Source organism: Entelurus aequoreus, linkage group LG03, assembly GCF_033978785.1.
Source record: "Entelurus aequoreus isolate RoL-2023_Sb linkage group LG03, RoL_Eaeq_v1.1, whole genome shotgun sequence".
NCBI classification, from domain to species: Eukaryota; Metazoa; Chordata; class Actinopteri; order Syngnathiformes; family Syngnathidae; genus Entelurus; species Entelurus aequoreus.
Genome location: NC_084733.1, coordinates 13844978 through 13858012, shown reverse-complemented (window position 1 = coordinate 13858012; position 13035 = coordinate 13844978). Strand labels below are relative to the sequence as shown.

Genomic DNA, 13035 nt, shown 5'->3' with positions numbered 1-13035 from the left:
TGTTCATTTGTTTTTGCAAATCGAAAGTTGTTCTTTGAATGTATTATTTTTAATTTACTAATTTATTTATTTTTTTATACATTTTTATGAGCATTTTCACAGCACTTTGAGATGTGCTTCACAGGTCAAGTCAGTTCCAAATAAAAGCTCAGATGAAATATTCTGAATGTAAAAACAAAGTGTAGTTGAATGTGCTTCTAATGGTCATAGTGAGGTGTGAGTGGGTCCATTTGAGGTCCTGAGAGAAAAAGGCGCTGACTCATCATGACCGTGGACATTTTATTGAACAATGCTTAAATGTTGAGGTTCTGCGCCAAGTTCTCCGGCATCAAGCAGTAAGAAACAGGAAGCAATAAAAAGAAGAATGGGCGTCTCAGCTTCTACTCTGAGCAGCGGCCCGGGTCCATCAGGGTTTGGGTCACGGGGTTCTGACCCTGCATGGTGGCCTCGCAGCTCACCGAGCCGGCCGTGCTCCAGCGGTCGGCGGGGAGGCTCAGGGTGCTGGTCCAGCTGTAGCGGCCGTCGCCGGTGGCCTCGTCCGAGCTGTGTGACACCCCCGAGGTGCTGCTGCTGCCCCCCACCTTCCAGCCCAGGGTCCAGGCCTGAGGCGAGCCTCCGCTGGCCACGCACACCGCCGTGGCACTGCCAGTCTGCAGCTGCTCTTTGGAGGGGGGGAAGATGGTCAGCGTGGGGGGCCGCACCTCACCCGCTAGGAGGGGGGAGGGGGAGGAGAGATTTAATATGTCACACTTTAAAGCTGTCAATCAACATGACAACACCTCCTGCTAGTGCAAAGATGAGTGAGGAGACTCCGACTGCCACATTTATCTTCCAAATAAACTTCAAATAAAACTGTCAGAAAGTTTTGTGTAAATAAATGAGGTGCGTTTAAGTCAAAAATGTCAAAAAAATGTTCCTGTTTGACATTCTGACATTAAAACTGCATTTGTGTTGAAATTTTGGACTCTTTTTTAATAGTTTATTTGAATTACGCAAGCGAGTATTTTACTGTGATTAATCACCAATAATCAAATTTAAAAGTGAGAATAATCTTATTTAAATAATAATCATTTTGACAGCACTAATAAAAACATAATTTATTAGCATATTGGATTAGAGCAGGGGTGCCAAACTCATTTTAGATCGGGGGCCACATGGAGAAAAATCTACTCCCAAGTGGGCCGGACTGGTAAAACAAAACAAAAAATAAATAAATAAAGACAATTTCAGATTTTTTTCTTTGTTTGAAAAAAGAATAAGCACATTCTGGAAATTTACAAATCATAATGTTGTTGTGTTTTTATTTTACACTTACATGTTGCGGTTAATAGTATTCTATCTTTATTTGTTGTTATTTATACTTTCTGAATAAATGATGTGATAATGTTCATCAGTCAACTCATTGGTGTTCATTTTCAACCTATCAAGGTGAAAAAATTATATGAAAAATAAAATTACAAGATTTTGTTTATATAGGTTGATCATTTTCCTCAACTGGTGCACTAACATCTTGTGGTTAATTTTTGTTTTACATATGTAGGATCATCTACAAATCTTGCTATTGTGACATCTAGTGGACACATTTAGAACAGCAGTTTCTTTCATTAAAAAATTTCAGCTCATTTTTATACTTAGCAAACTCGTCCCGCGGGCCGGATAAAACCTTACGTTTGACACCCCTGCATTAGATTAATCTTTTTTTAGATTAAAAAGTATAAAAAAAGCATCCTTTAATTTTTCAGTATGTGGCACTCGCTGACTTGCAAACACAAATATTCATAAATCATTAATTATTTTATTTTATATTTATTTGAGTTATTTTATCTTATTTTTAAGATTTATTTGAATATTTTTACACTTTTTTTCCTCCTTCCTTTATCTCCCTTCTGTACATAATCCATCTTTCTATTGTTACAAAAGCTATTAGTAGCACACAGAAGGAGAAGGATGAAATACGCTGGGCTTCTTCCTACTTCTTTTCGCCTGACGTGTTGAAATGTTTGATAATTATGTCAGAAAGAAATCACATGGTGACATGAAATAGACAACAATCACATGATAGTCACCATGACAACCAGACTCTCATATTGTTAGCTGCTCCTAGATTGACATCACATTCTAATTCCAAATTCCACACAATAAAATCCTGCTTTTGTCACACAGAGTGAAAAACAAGGACACATCTGGTACTCACAGCCGATGACCAGTTTGGTCCCTTCGCCGAAACTCCACCACAGTGATGCAAGGTTGTGAGGCGCTCGTACAAAAACCTCCTTTGGTTTGAGGGAAGTGAAAGTGGAAGATGATGATGACTGGTCCACTGAACAAAGATCACCAAGCAGAACCAGCGTTTTGTTGTGATACAGTACATTTGAAAATGCATGGATAACAATAATATTCTATTGGAATTGAGCACAGTGTGTTCAAAGTCTGACACAGATATGATAGGAAAAGGGAAAAACTGGAGCACATTTTGGGGATTTTCCTGCTCCCCCCAAATCTCTTCATTTTCATATCTAAATTAGGCTGAACATATTGTGAAATCCCAAAAAGAGGACACATATATGCGTGCCAAGGCGGGCAGCACGCCAAGGCCGGGACTAGGTGAAAATTTGCCAATGATACTCGAACTTGCTTTCCATCCATCCATTTCTACCGCTTATTCCCTTCGGGGTCGCGGGGGGCGCTGGAGCCTATCTCAGCTACAGTCGGGCGGAAGGCGGGGTACACCCTGCTTTATAAATAATATATTTATTTAAATAAAGCATTTTTTCTCCTCTGTTGACAGCATTGTTGGCGCTAGGAACTTTCAAAATGGGGTCCCAGGGACCCCATCAAGTCATAAAAATGGGGTCCCACAGTAAATTTTTGGGATCCCACTTTTTTGTAAGCGTTTTGAAAACAAATGACAAATTTGTTATATCTCACATTCTATATTGTGTTCTGGAAAAAGGTTGTCATAAACGTTACTTAATTAATGTAAAAAAAATAGTAAAAAAAAAAGAAAACAAATGTGAATACATATGTAAATGTATTCAGTTATAAACATTCACTCACTTTCTTCTTTCCTTCATGGATCTAAACTTTACCGCTGCTGGTAGTTTTTTCTATGTTTTTATTGAATAAGTTGTAGGTGTATTTATTTCAGTATAAAAGTGTAAAAAGTGTTTTGCTTGGGTCATGAAATGATGATAATGGTGTGCCAGGGCATACATACATTTTATATTTAACACTTAAATGTCTGGAGTCTACATCAACTTCACATCTATTCCTCATTTCAAAATGTTTTAGTTTTTTTATGTTGTTTTTTTGTTTGTTTGTTTTCTGCCCTTTTTTGTCAAACAAAACTATGTTTTTTACGGCAAACACACAAAATATGCTAAATCTTCCACCAAAAATATTTTTCAAAGTGGAATATTTGATGTGAAGTAATCAGAACCTTAGATAGGTCAATAATTCATAATAACATTGATTTTGATTCAATATTATGTTTTGAGCAATGACAGTTTGAAAGAAATAAAAACAGCTTTGTTTTATTAGTCAACATTGCAACTTTTTCTAAATTAAATTTCACCTTTAAGCTTTTATTTTTTATTTTTTTGTTTATTTTAATAGTATTTTTAGAATGTGCCGTGAGCCTTTGAAATATTAGCTGTGGGCCGCAAATGGTAAATAAATAAATAAATCTGCGTCCTTTCTGATTTCAATGCGTTAAAAAGACACAAAAAGTGTGTTAACGCCAACACTGCTTGACAGTATAACAAAATAAGTCACACTTATATTCTGTAACATTCACAGTTTTGGAAAAAAGTGCAGAGGTAGAAATATTTAAAATAACCTCTAAATTTTAATTTCCCCTCGGGGATTAATAAAGTATTTCTGATTCTGATTCTGATTGTATATACATATATATATATATATGAGGTGGGGGGGGGGGGTGGTAGCGGGGGTGTATATTGTAGCGTCCCGGAAGAGTTTGTGCTGCAAGGGGTTCTGGGTATTTGTTCTGTTGTGTTTATGTTGTGTTACGGTGTGGATGTTCTCCCGAAATGTGTTTGTCATTCTTGTTTGGTGTGGGTTCACAGTGTGGCGCATATTTGTAACAGTGTTAAAGTTGTTTATACGTCCACCCTCAGTGTGACCTGTATGGCTGTTGACCAAGTATGCGTTGCATTCACTTGAGTGTGTGGGGAGCCATAAATAATGTGTGGCCGGGCCGGCACGCAAAGGCAGTGCCTTTAAGGCACGCCCCCAATATTGTTGTCTTTGTGGAAATCGGGAGAAATTCGGGAGAATGGTTGCCCCGGGAGATTTTCGGGAGGGGCACTGAAATTCGGGAGTCTCCCGGGAAAATCGGCAGGGTTGGCAAGTATGTCAATCAATCCACTCCCTCGCTCTCTCTGTCTCTGCCCCTCCCTCACGAGTGCAGCTGCGTGTGCACACCTTCACAATTTGTTTTGTTTTCAACCCCTTCTTAACCCTGGACGTACATTGAAAATACACGCAACCCTGACTCAAAATGCCGGACATTTGAGGCACTTAAGAAACCCCGCCCGGACAGCCTGGACAGCCACGCAAAAGAGGACATGTCCGGGGAAAAGAGGACGTATGGTCAGTCTAGGTATATGACACATGCTCAGTGTTAGCATGCTAACGTTAGCATTCTTGGCACCATCTTGAAAGTTAGCATAGCATGCTAACGTTTTAGGGTAGCTTTTTAGCTAATTTTATATGTTTTAACCTAAATATCATGATTTTTGTTACTTAATGCCATCTTGGAAGTATGCTAACCTATTTTGTATTAGCATGCCAGTGTTAGCATGCTATCATTTTATCCTAGCCTCCTTTGCTAATTTTGAGTGTTTGAACCTACAAATCTTTATATTTGATACTCGGTGCCATCTTGGAGGTATGCTAACATCTCTTATATTAGCATGCTAACATTAGTCCAAAGTCCAGACATAGTCTTGGTGCAATGCTATCGGAGGCCCGATATCAATGCATCACTTCGGTATCAACATTTTTATTTTGGCTGGCAGGCGCCCTCTGGTGGGTAGATGTCACAGTTGCAGCCGGATCACTGTTAGGACAACAAATACACACTCAGTATGTTAACATGCACTAAAAAGCTCATTCTTGTCTTCATTTGGTTGAAAATAGTTTGTTTAAAAAAAAAACATATGTAAGGTGATATGAAGGTGAAGTTTAGCCCTCATAGGTAAAAAGACCAAGAATCATAGAACACTTTCCATAAAGCAAGTTGGAGGAGTTGTGGTGAAAGTGGAGCGTCAGTGAAGGGGTCTGAGGCAGATGTGCAACACAAACATGGACAGGAAGTGGTCCTGCCCACGCCTCCCTCTCACTTTCACAAAGACAGGTGCGCTCGGAGCTCATTTGCATGAGCGCTCCGCTTGGCCGCACCGCCACGTCTTGATAAATCTGGACTCTTTCCACGCACTGGGCTGGAAAAGTGCATCAAGATGTGGCCTGCACCAGTGCTTCTGCTCGTCCAGTCGGCTCTGCTGATTCAAGGTGAGACAAAGACTCTTTTGAGTCGTCCCTAAAGGGAAAGTGTTGATGTAATCATCGCCGTCTCCTTTCAGGATCTTCCGCCCAGGATTTGTTGACCCAGACGGACAAAATCAAGTATGTCAGTCTTGGTGGGACGGTGACCATCAGCGCCAAAGGGAGTTCAAATATTGGTGCTTATCTCAGTTGGTACCAAGTGAAACCTGGACAGGTTCCTAAACCTCTGATCTATTATGTATCACGTCTTTCTTCTGGAACACGTGCATCAAATATTTCTTCTGGAACAGCATCTCGATTCAGTGGCACACAATCTGGCTCTGACTACACTCTGACTATCAGTGGTGTTCAGGCAGAAGATGTCGCTGATTACTACTGTCTTGCCGCTTTTGGATCTGGAACGTCTACACGGTGATTGAGAGCTGTACAAAAACCTCCTTTGGTTTGAGGGAAGTGAAAGTGGAAGATGATGATGACTGGTCCACTGAACAAAGATCACCAAGCAGAACCAGCGTCAATCTGAACAAGTTGATTGGCTTGTAAGAAAAAGTTGAAATGAGGGAAGAAGAAGTCACACTAACACTCAGGGCCGGCCCGTCCCGTAAACACTTTATGCCAAAGTTTTCCAAGCCAAGGACCCCCAAACTGAAATAAAGATGGAGTGAGGACCCCCAACTAACACATGTTGTATAAAATTGGGTTTTATATTAATTTGGTCATTAATGTACCTGTAGCCTTTACTCCTAAACTTTACATAAATTAACTCCAGAACACAGAACACATGGATTAATTAATACATGAAACTGATTATTGGCTAGGATAGGCTCTAGCCCCCTGCGACCCCTAGAGGGACAAGGGGTAGAAAATGGATATATGGATGATTATTGCTAATATGTATTTAAATACATTCACATTTGTGAAAATTATAAATATATACAATTATTTATGAAAAGTATATAACTAAAAAATAGTCTATTTTGCCAAAAATGTTACGACCCTCCCAGCCTCCGCGAACCCCTTGGTGAAGACCAATGCTCTTTGTGGTCGTTTAGGGCCACACATGATTGATAAAAAGGAATTATTAACTATAATTTAAACTATAGTTTGAAGTCCCAATCTAGAAATATGAATGTGCTTCAGCATTTGTCCTGTTTTGTTGTGATACAGTACATTTGAAAATGCATGGATAACAATAATATTCTATTTGAATTGAGCACAGTGTGTTCAAAGTCTGACACAGATATGATAGGAAAAGTGAAAAACTGGAGCACATTTGGGGATTTTCCCTTTCCCCCCGAAAACTCTTTACTCTCATTACTTTCAGGCAATAAAGATCAATTACAGACTTAAAATTAAGTATTTTGCACTTGATTTGTTGATTAGAGCATGAACTAAGGAGGTTTGTTTGTGTCTTTATTATGAAACCTTCTTTTCAACACAACATTTATGTAACTGAATTTTTTTGTTTGAATTTTGTGAACTTAATTTTTTTTTTACCTGACAATTCAATTAAACTTTAATTTCGTTTAATTTCATTGTTTATTTTCAATCAACCAATCAATCAATCAACCAATCAATCAATCAATCAATCTATCTATGTTTATTTGTATAACACATTACAACAAGCAAGCGTCTTTTCGTGTCATACTCGCCACTTTTGGGTCCTAAATGGCTGTCAGAGTGTACCAACTTGTCGGAATACCTCCTCAGACTTCTTCTATCCAGGTGAGATGCATGATTTATGATCTACAATAAACTTCCAGGGAGCAGGAAGTGTTTTCAAACACTGAATTTTAACAAATTTAATTTTTAAATTAACAGATTTGCTCACACATTTTAAAAAAAATGAAATTCACATCATATTTTTATAGGGAAAAAATCAGTCCACACTTGGTAATAAAGACACAAATGAACCTCCATAGTCAACCAGTCATTGAAATATTTAACCATGTTTCACATTTTGTCAAGGACTGAATTTGTTTGTATGATCTTCAAAATGATGAATAAATGTCACTCTATGTGAAGTGAATCTATGGAATATTCTATTGGGAGCCAGCGTCCTCTGCAGTGGACATTTGCTTGCGCTCTATTGCTTTTGTCACAGTTACACATTTTTGGGGGGGAAACAAACGTCCACTGCAGAGGACGCTGGCTCTCATGAGGATATGAGTTTCACTTTAGGAATTGAATTACTGACATAAATGACATTTGTCAAAGAAATGATAGTAGATTTATTTTGTCTTTTAAACATTATGCATTTTTTTATTTTTTATTTAGCATTAAGTTGAAATTACCTTAACCCCCTTTTGGCTTCTATGACTTTTAATTTGATATTTTAAACATTTTCATAATTTTTAATACATTTTTATCACCATTCTATTTAATTAATTACTTTATTTTTTTTTCTCAATTTAATTTTCATGACCATTTGTTGATACAATTCTAAAAATAAATATAATTCATTAAAATAGTTGTTAATTTTTTTTTGCAAATCTAAAGTTTTTCTTTACATTTATTATTTTTTATTTACTCATTTATTCATTTTTTTATAGATTTTTATGACCATTTTATTTCATTAATAGTTTTTTTTTTCTCTATTTAATCTTCATGACCATTTGTTAATACAATTCTAAAAAAAAATAGGTTATCGTTCATTAAAATTGTTGTTCATTTGTTTTTGCAAATCGAAAGTTGTTCTTTGAATGTATTATTTTTAATTTACTAATTTATTTATTTTTTTATACATTTTTATGAGCATTTTCACAGCACTTTGAGATGTGCTTCACAGGTCAAGTCAGTTCCAAATAAAAGCTAAGATGAATTATTGTGAATGTAAAAACAAAGTGTAGTAGAATGTGCTTCTAATGGTCATAGTGAGGTGTGAGTGGGTCCATTTGAGGTCCTGAGAGAAAAAGGCGCTGACTCATCATGACCGTGGACATTTTATTGAACAATGCTTAAATGTTGAGGTTCTGCGCCAAGTTCTCCGGCATCAAGCAGTAAGAAACAGGAAGCAATAAAAAGAAGAATGGGCGTCTCAGCTTCTACTCTGAGCAGCGGCCCGGGTCCATCAGGGTTTGGGTCACGGGGTTCTGACCCTGCATGGTGGCCTCGCAGCTCACCGAGCCGGCCGTGCTCCAGCGGTCGGCGGGGAGGCTCAGGGTGCTGGTCCAGCTGTAGCGGCCGTCGCCGGTGGCCTCGTCCGAGCTGTGTGACACCCCCGAGGTGCTGCTGCTGCCCCCCACCTTCCAGCCCAGGGTCCAGGCCTGAGGCGAGCCTCCGCTGGCCACGCACACCGCCGTGGCACTGCCAGTCTGCAGCTGCTCTTTGGAGGGGGGGAAGATGGTCAGCGTGGGGGGCCGCACCTCACCCGCTAGGAGAGGGGGAGGGGGAGGAGAGATTTAATATGTCACACTTTAAAGCTGTCAATCAACATGACAACACCTCCTGCTAGTGCAAAGATGAGTGAGGAGACTCCGACTGCCACATTTATCTTCCAAATAAACTTCAAATAAAACTGTCAGAAAGTTTTGTGTAAATAAATGAGGTGCGTTTAAGTCAAAAATGTCAACATTTTTTCCTGTTTGACATTCTGACATTAAAACTGCATTTGTGTTGAAATTTTGGACTCTTTTTTAATAGTTTATTTGAATTACGCAAGCGAGTATTTTACTGTGATTAATCACGAATAATCCAACTATAAAAGTGAGAATAATCTTATTTCAATAATAATCATTTTGACAGCACTAATAAAAATATAATTTATTAGCATATTGGATAAGAGCAGCGGTGTCAAACTCATGTTAGATCGAGGGCCACATGGAGAAAAATCTACTCCCAAAAGACAACTTCAGATTATTTTCTTTGTTTAAAAATAGAACAAGCACATTCTGGAAATGTACCAATCTTAATGTTGTTGGGGTTTTTTTTACACGTACATGTTGCGGTTAATAGTATTCTATCTTTATTTGTTGTTATTTATACTTTCTGAATAAATTATGTGATAATGTTCATCAGTCAACTCATTGGTGTTAATTTTTAATCTATCAAGATGAAAAAATTATATCAAAATTTAAATTACAAGATTTTATTCATGTAGTTTGGTCATTTTCCTCAACTGGTGCACTAACATCTTGTGTTTTTTTTGTTTTGTTTTAAATATGTAGCATCATCTACAAATCTTGCTATTGCGATATCTAGTGGACACATTTAGAACAGCAGTTTCTTTCATTCAAAAATTTCAGCTCATTTTTATACTTAGCAAACTCATCCCGCGGGCCGAATAAAACCTTACGTTTGACACCCCTGCATTAGATTAATCTATTTTTAGATTAAAAAGTATAAAAAAAAGCATCCTTTGATTTTTCAGTATGTGGCACTCGCTGACTTGCAAACACAAATATTCATAAATCATTAATTATTTTATTTTATATTTATTTTAGTCATTTTATCTTATCTTTAAGATTCATTTGAATATTTTTACACTTTTTTTCTCCTTCCTTTATCTCCCTTCTTTACATAATCCATCTTTCTATTGTTACAAAACTATTAGTAGCACACAGAAGGAGAAGGATGAAATACGCTGGGCTTCTTCCTACTTCTTTTCGCCTGACGTGTTGAAATGTTTGATAATTATGTCAGAAAGAAATCACATGGTGACATGAAATAGACAACAATCACATGATAGTCACCATGACAACCAGACTCTCATATTGTTAGCTGCTCCTAGATTGACATCACATTCTAATTCCAAATTCCACACAATAAAATCCTGCTTTTGTCACACAGAGTGAAAAACAAGGACACATCTGGTACTCACAGCCGATGACCAGTTTGGTCCCTTCGCCGAAACTCCACCACAGTGATGCAAGGTTGTGAGGCGCTCGTACAAAAACCTCCTTTGGTTTGAGGGAAGTGAAAGTGGAAGATGATGATGACTGGTCCACTGAACAAAGATCACCAAGCAGAACCAGCGTTTTGTTGTGATACAGTACATTTGAAAATGCATGGATAACAATCATATTCTATTGGAATTGAGCACAGTGTGTTCAAAGTCTGACACAGATATGATAGGAAAAGGGAAAAACTGGAGCACATTTTGGGGATTTTCCTGCTCCCCCCAAATCTCTTCATTTTCTTTACTTTCAGGCAGAGGTGGGACCAAGTCATTGCTTTGCAAGTCACAAGTAAGTCTCAAGTCTTTGCCCTCAAGTCTCGAGTCAAGTCCCGAGTCAAGACAGGCAAGTCCCGAGTCAAGTCCAAAGTCAAGACTGGAAAGTCTCAAGTCAAGTCACAAGTCCTGCATTTTGAGTTTCGAGTCATTTCAAGTCCTTTTGACAACAGACTAATATTTTTACACAGATTGTGTATGCTTTTAAACCGCTGTATTTATTTATTAAAACAAGTGCATTTGAAATAGCAGGAAAGAAAATAGTACTGACATTGCAATTCATAATAGCACTATTAACCAGTCATTTTAATAGTTTAAACAATTTTAAACATTTAACTCATTCCTTTACAGAATAAACACATTTGCAAAAACAAGTGCAACTGTACTTATTTGTACAAAAGTGTTAACATTGTATTTCCATGGCATATTGCATTGTAACTAGTTCCACAGCAGTTTCTATTCTGTTCTTACCTTATCTCATTGATCTCATCTCATACTGTATGTGTGTTTATGTGTGCATACACATGAAAAACATAACAAATACATGAACATAACAATGAACAGAGTTGTATTTTTTAGATGTCAGGGCCCTATGCAATATGTACACAATTCTTAATATAGTATATATTTTAACTGACCTTTATTTGACTATGTTTGTCTTTTTGTAGGTGGCTAAAATATGCGGTGCTGCTGACCGCCGTCTAACGTTACGTTACTGTGTGTGATACATTGACTAACGTAACGTTTGTGTAGGTACCTCATGCAACCCTGCTTAAAAAATCACTTGACAAAAAGTATGAATAAGGCAGCAAACTGCAGTGGACGCAACATATTGCCGTGTTTGAAATGACGTTATAACCATAAACATCTTATAAGTAGACGCAATATTGGTTGCTGTGACGCGAGCAATTTGCATCTTGAAGGGGTGATGAGGAGCCGGCGAGCAGCCTAAACTGACAGTTGACAGGTAGAAAACAAAGATGCCGGGCTGGTGTTCAGCGTTTTCCTGCTCAAATGAGCGGACTGTTGAAAATAGGAATCGGGGGATTACTTTTCACAAGTAAGATTTAACATTAATGTACTATTGGTTGTATTTTATGAAAATAACATTACCACAGAGTTGAGAAGGAGCAAAGATCTTCAATATTTGTATGTGAAAATCACAAATAAATCTTCTGGGGGAGGATGACGCCCCTACAGGGGTTTGGTTTACAAACTTTCAGCCCCACCTAAAACAAAATTCACCAGCCGCCATTGATTATAATGCATTCTCATTTTAGGCATTATATAAGACAATACTTTCTTAACAGTATAATTGTAACCAGAAATAAGTCTTCAAGTAACAATATTCAAATACTAACATTGTTGGGTAAAACAGAATTTGGTTTTATTCTGAATCCAGTGAAACAGATTGCTGGTTTTAGCTGATATAAAGAGTTTCAGGTGTTTATATATGTTTATGTTTAAGTATTTGGCAGACACTTTTATCCAAAGCGACATGCATAAAAAATACATATATAACAATCACTGTAAACATGATCATTTAAGGGAAGAATGTAATACAAAATATCAATACAAAGTGTCACGACAGAATAAACTCTCTGCTGCTGCAGCAACAGAGATACGGTCTATAAGATATATAGATATCTAATGTATTCATACATTGTTTATGTAGCATGTATATATAACGTAATCATATTGTTTCTTCAATTTAAAAATAGCTGACCGTTTTTTTCCCCCTTCTCTGGGATTATATTCACAGTTTTAATCTCGGACGTCTGGTCACTTATAACGTATAAGAATATTCTATTACTGTTAAGCAAACTATGAATAATAATACATGTGTCCGTTATCATAGCTACACGTATGACAAAAAAGCGCATGAAAATGAGTGGTATTCAGTGAGGTAAAATTAATTAAATGCGCTGACAGTTCATTGCTCCTGACAAATGAATTGCACTGAGTGGAGCGGATCACCACTCCAAGATGGCGGCCCCGCGTCTCGTCCGCGCCAGTAGGCAGTAGCGCTCGATGCTGCGTCTACTTATAAGTCTATGGTTATAACGTTAGCAGTGAGTTTACAGCTTCACTGATTTAACTACACAGCAAATAAAAGTCATGTTACTTAGCCAATAAACGGTATCTTACATTCAAAACTTACCCTTCTTTGTGCAACTTCAAATGTCGAACGAAGTTGGAAGTTGTTGCGTCTCCGTCTGTAATATTCGAACTGCGTGATTTGCATACGGCAATTCGTTGACCAAGTCGTAGTTTTTATACCCGAACGAAACCAACTTTGGTATAAATCTTTCTCACTGGCGCGTTGTTTGACAACTCTT

General features: G+C 37.7%; 3 gene segments (V, D, J or C); 1 reads left to right on the top strand and 2 right to left on the bottom strand.

Annotated features, from left to right (window-relative positions):
* Window positions 1-380: 380 nt before the first annotated feature.
* LOC133644730 (Ig kappa-b4 chain C region-like) lies at window positions 381-5400 on the bottom strand. The segment is given in 3 exon segments: window positions 381-709; window positions 2195-2320; window positions 5364-5400. Coding segments are annotated over 3 exon segments (492 nt in total).
* An 80-nt stretch (window positions 5401-5480) lies between these two features.
* On the top strand, window positions 5481-5941 carry LOC133644722 (Ig kappa chain V region 120-like). The segment is given in 2 exon segments: window positions 5481-5532; window positions 5604-5941. Coding segments are annotated over 2 exon segments (390 nt in total).
* A 2629-nt stretch (window positions 5942-8570) lies between these two features.
* On the bottom strand, window positions 8571-10547 carry LOC133644718 (Ig kappa-b4 chain C region-like). The segment is given in 2 exon segments: window positions 8571-8899; window positions 10346-10547. Coding segments are annotated over 2 exon segments (531 nt in total).
* Window positions 10548-13035: the final 2488 nt, after the last annotated feature.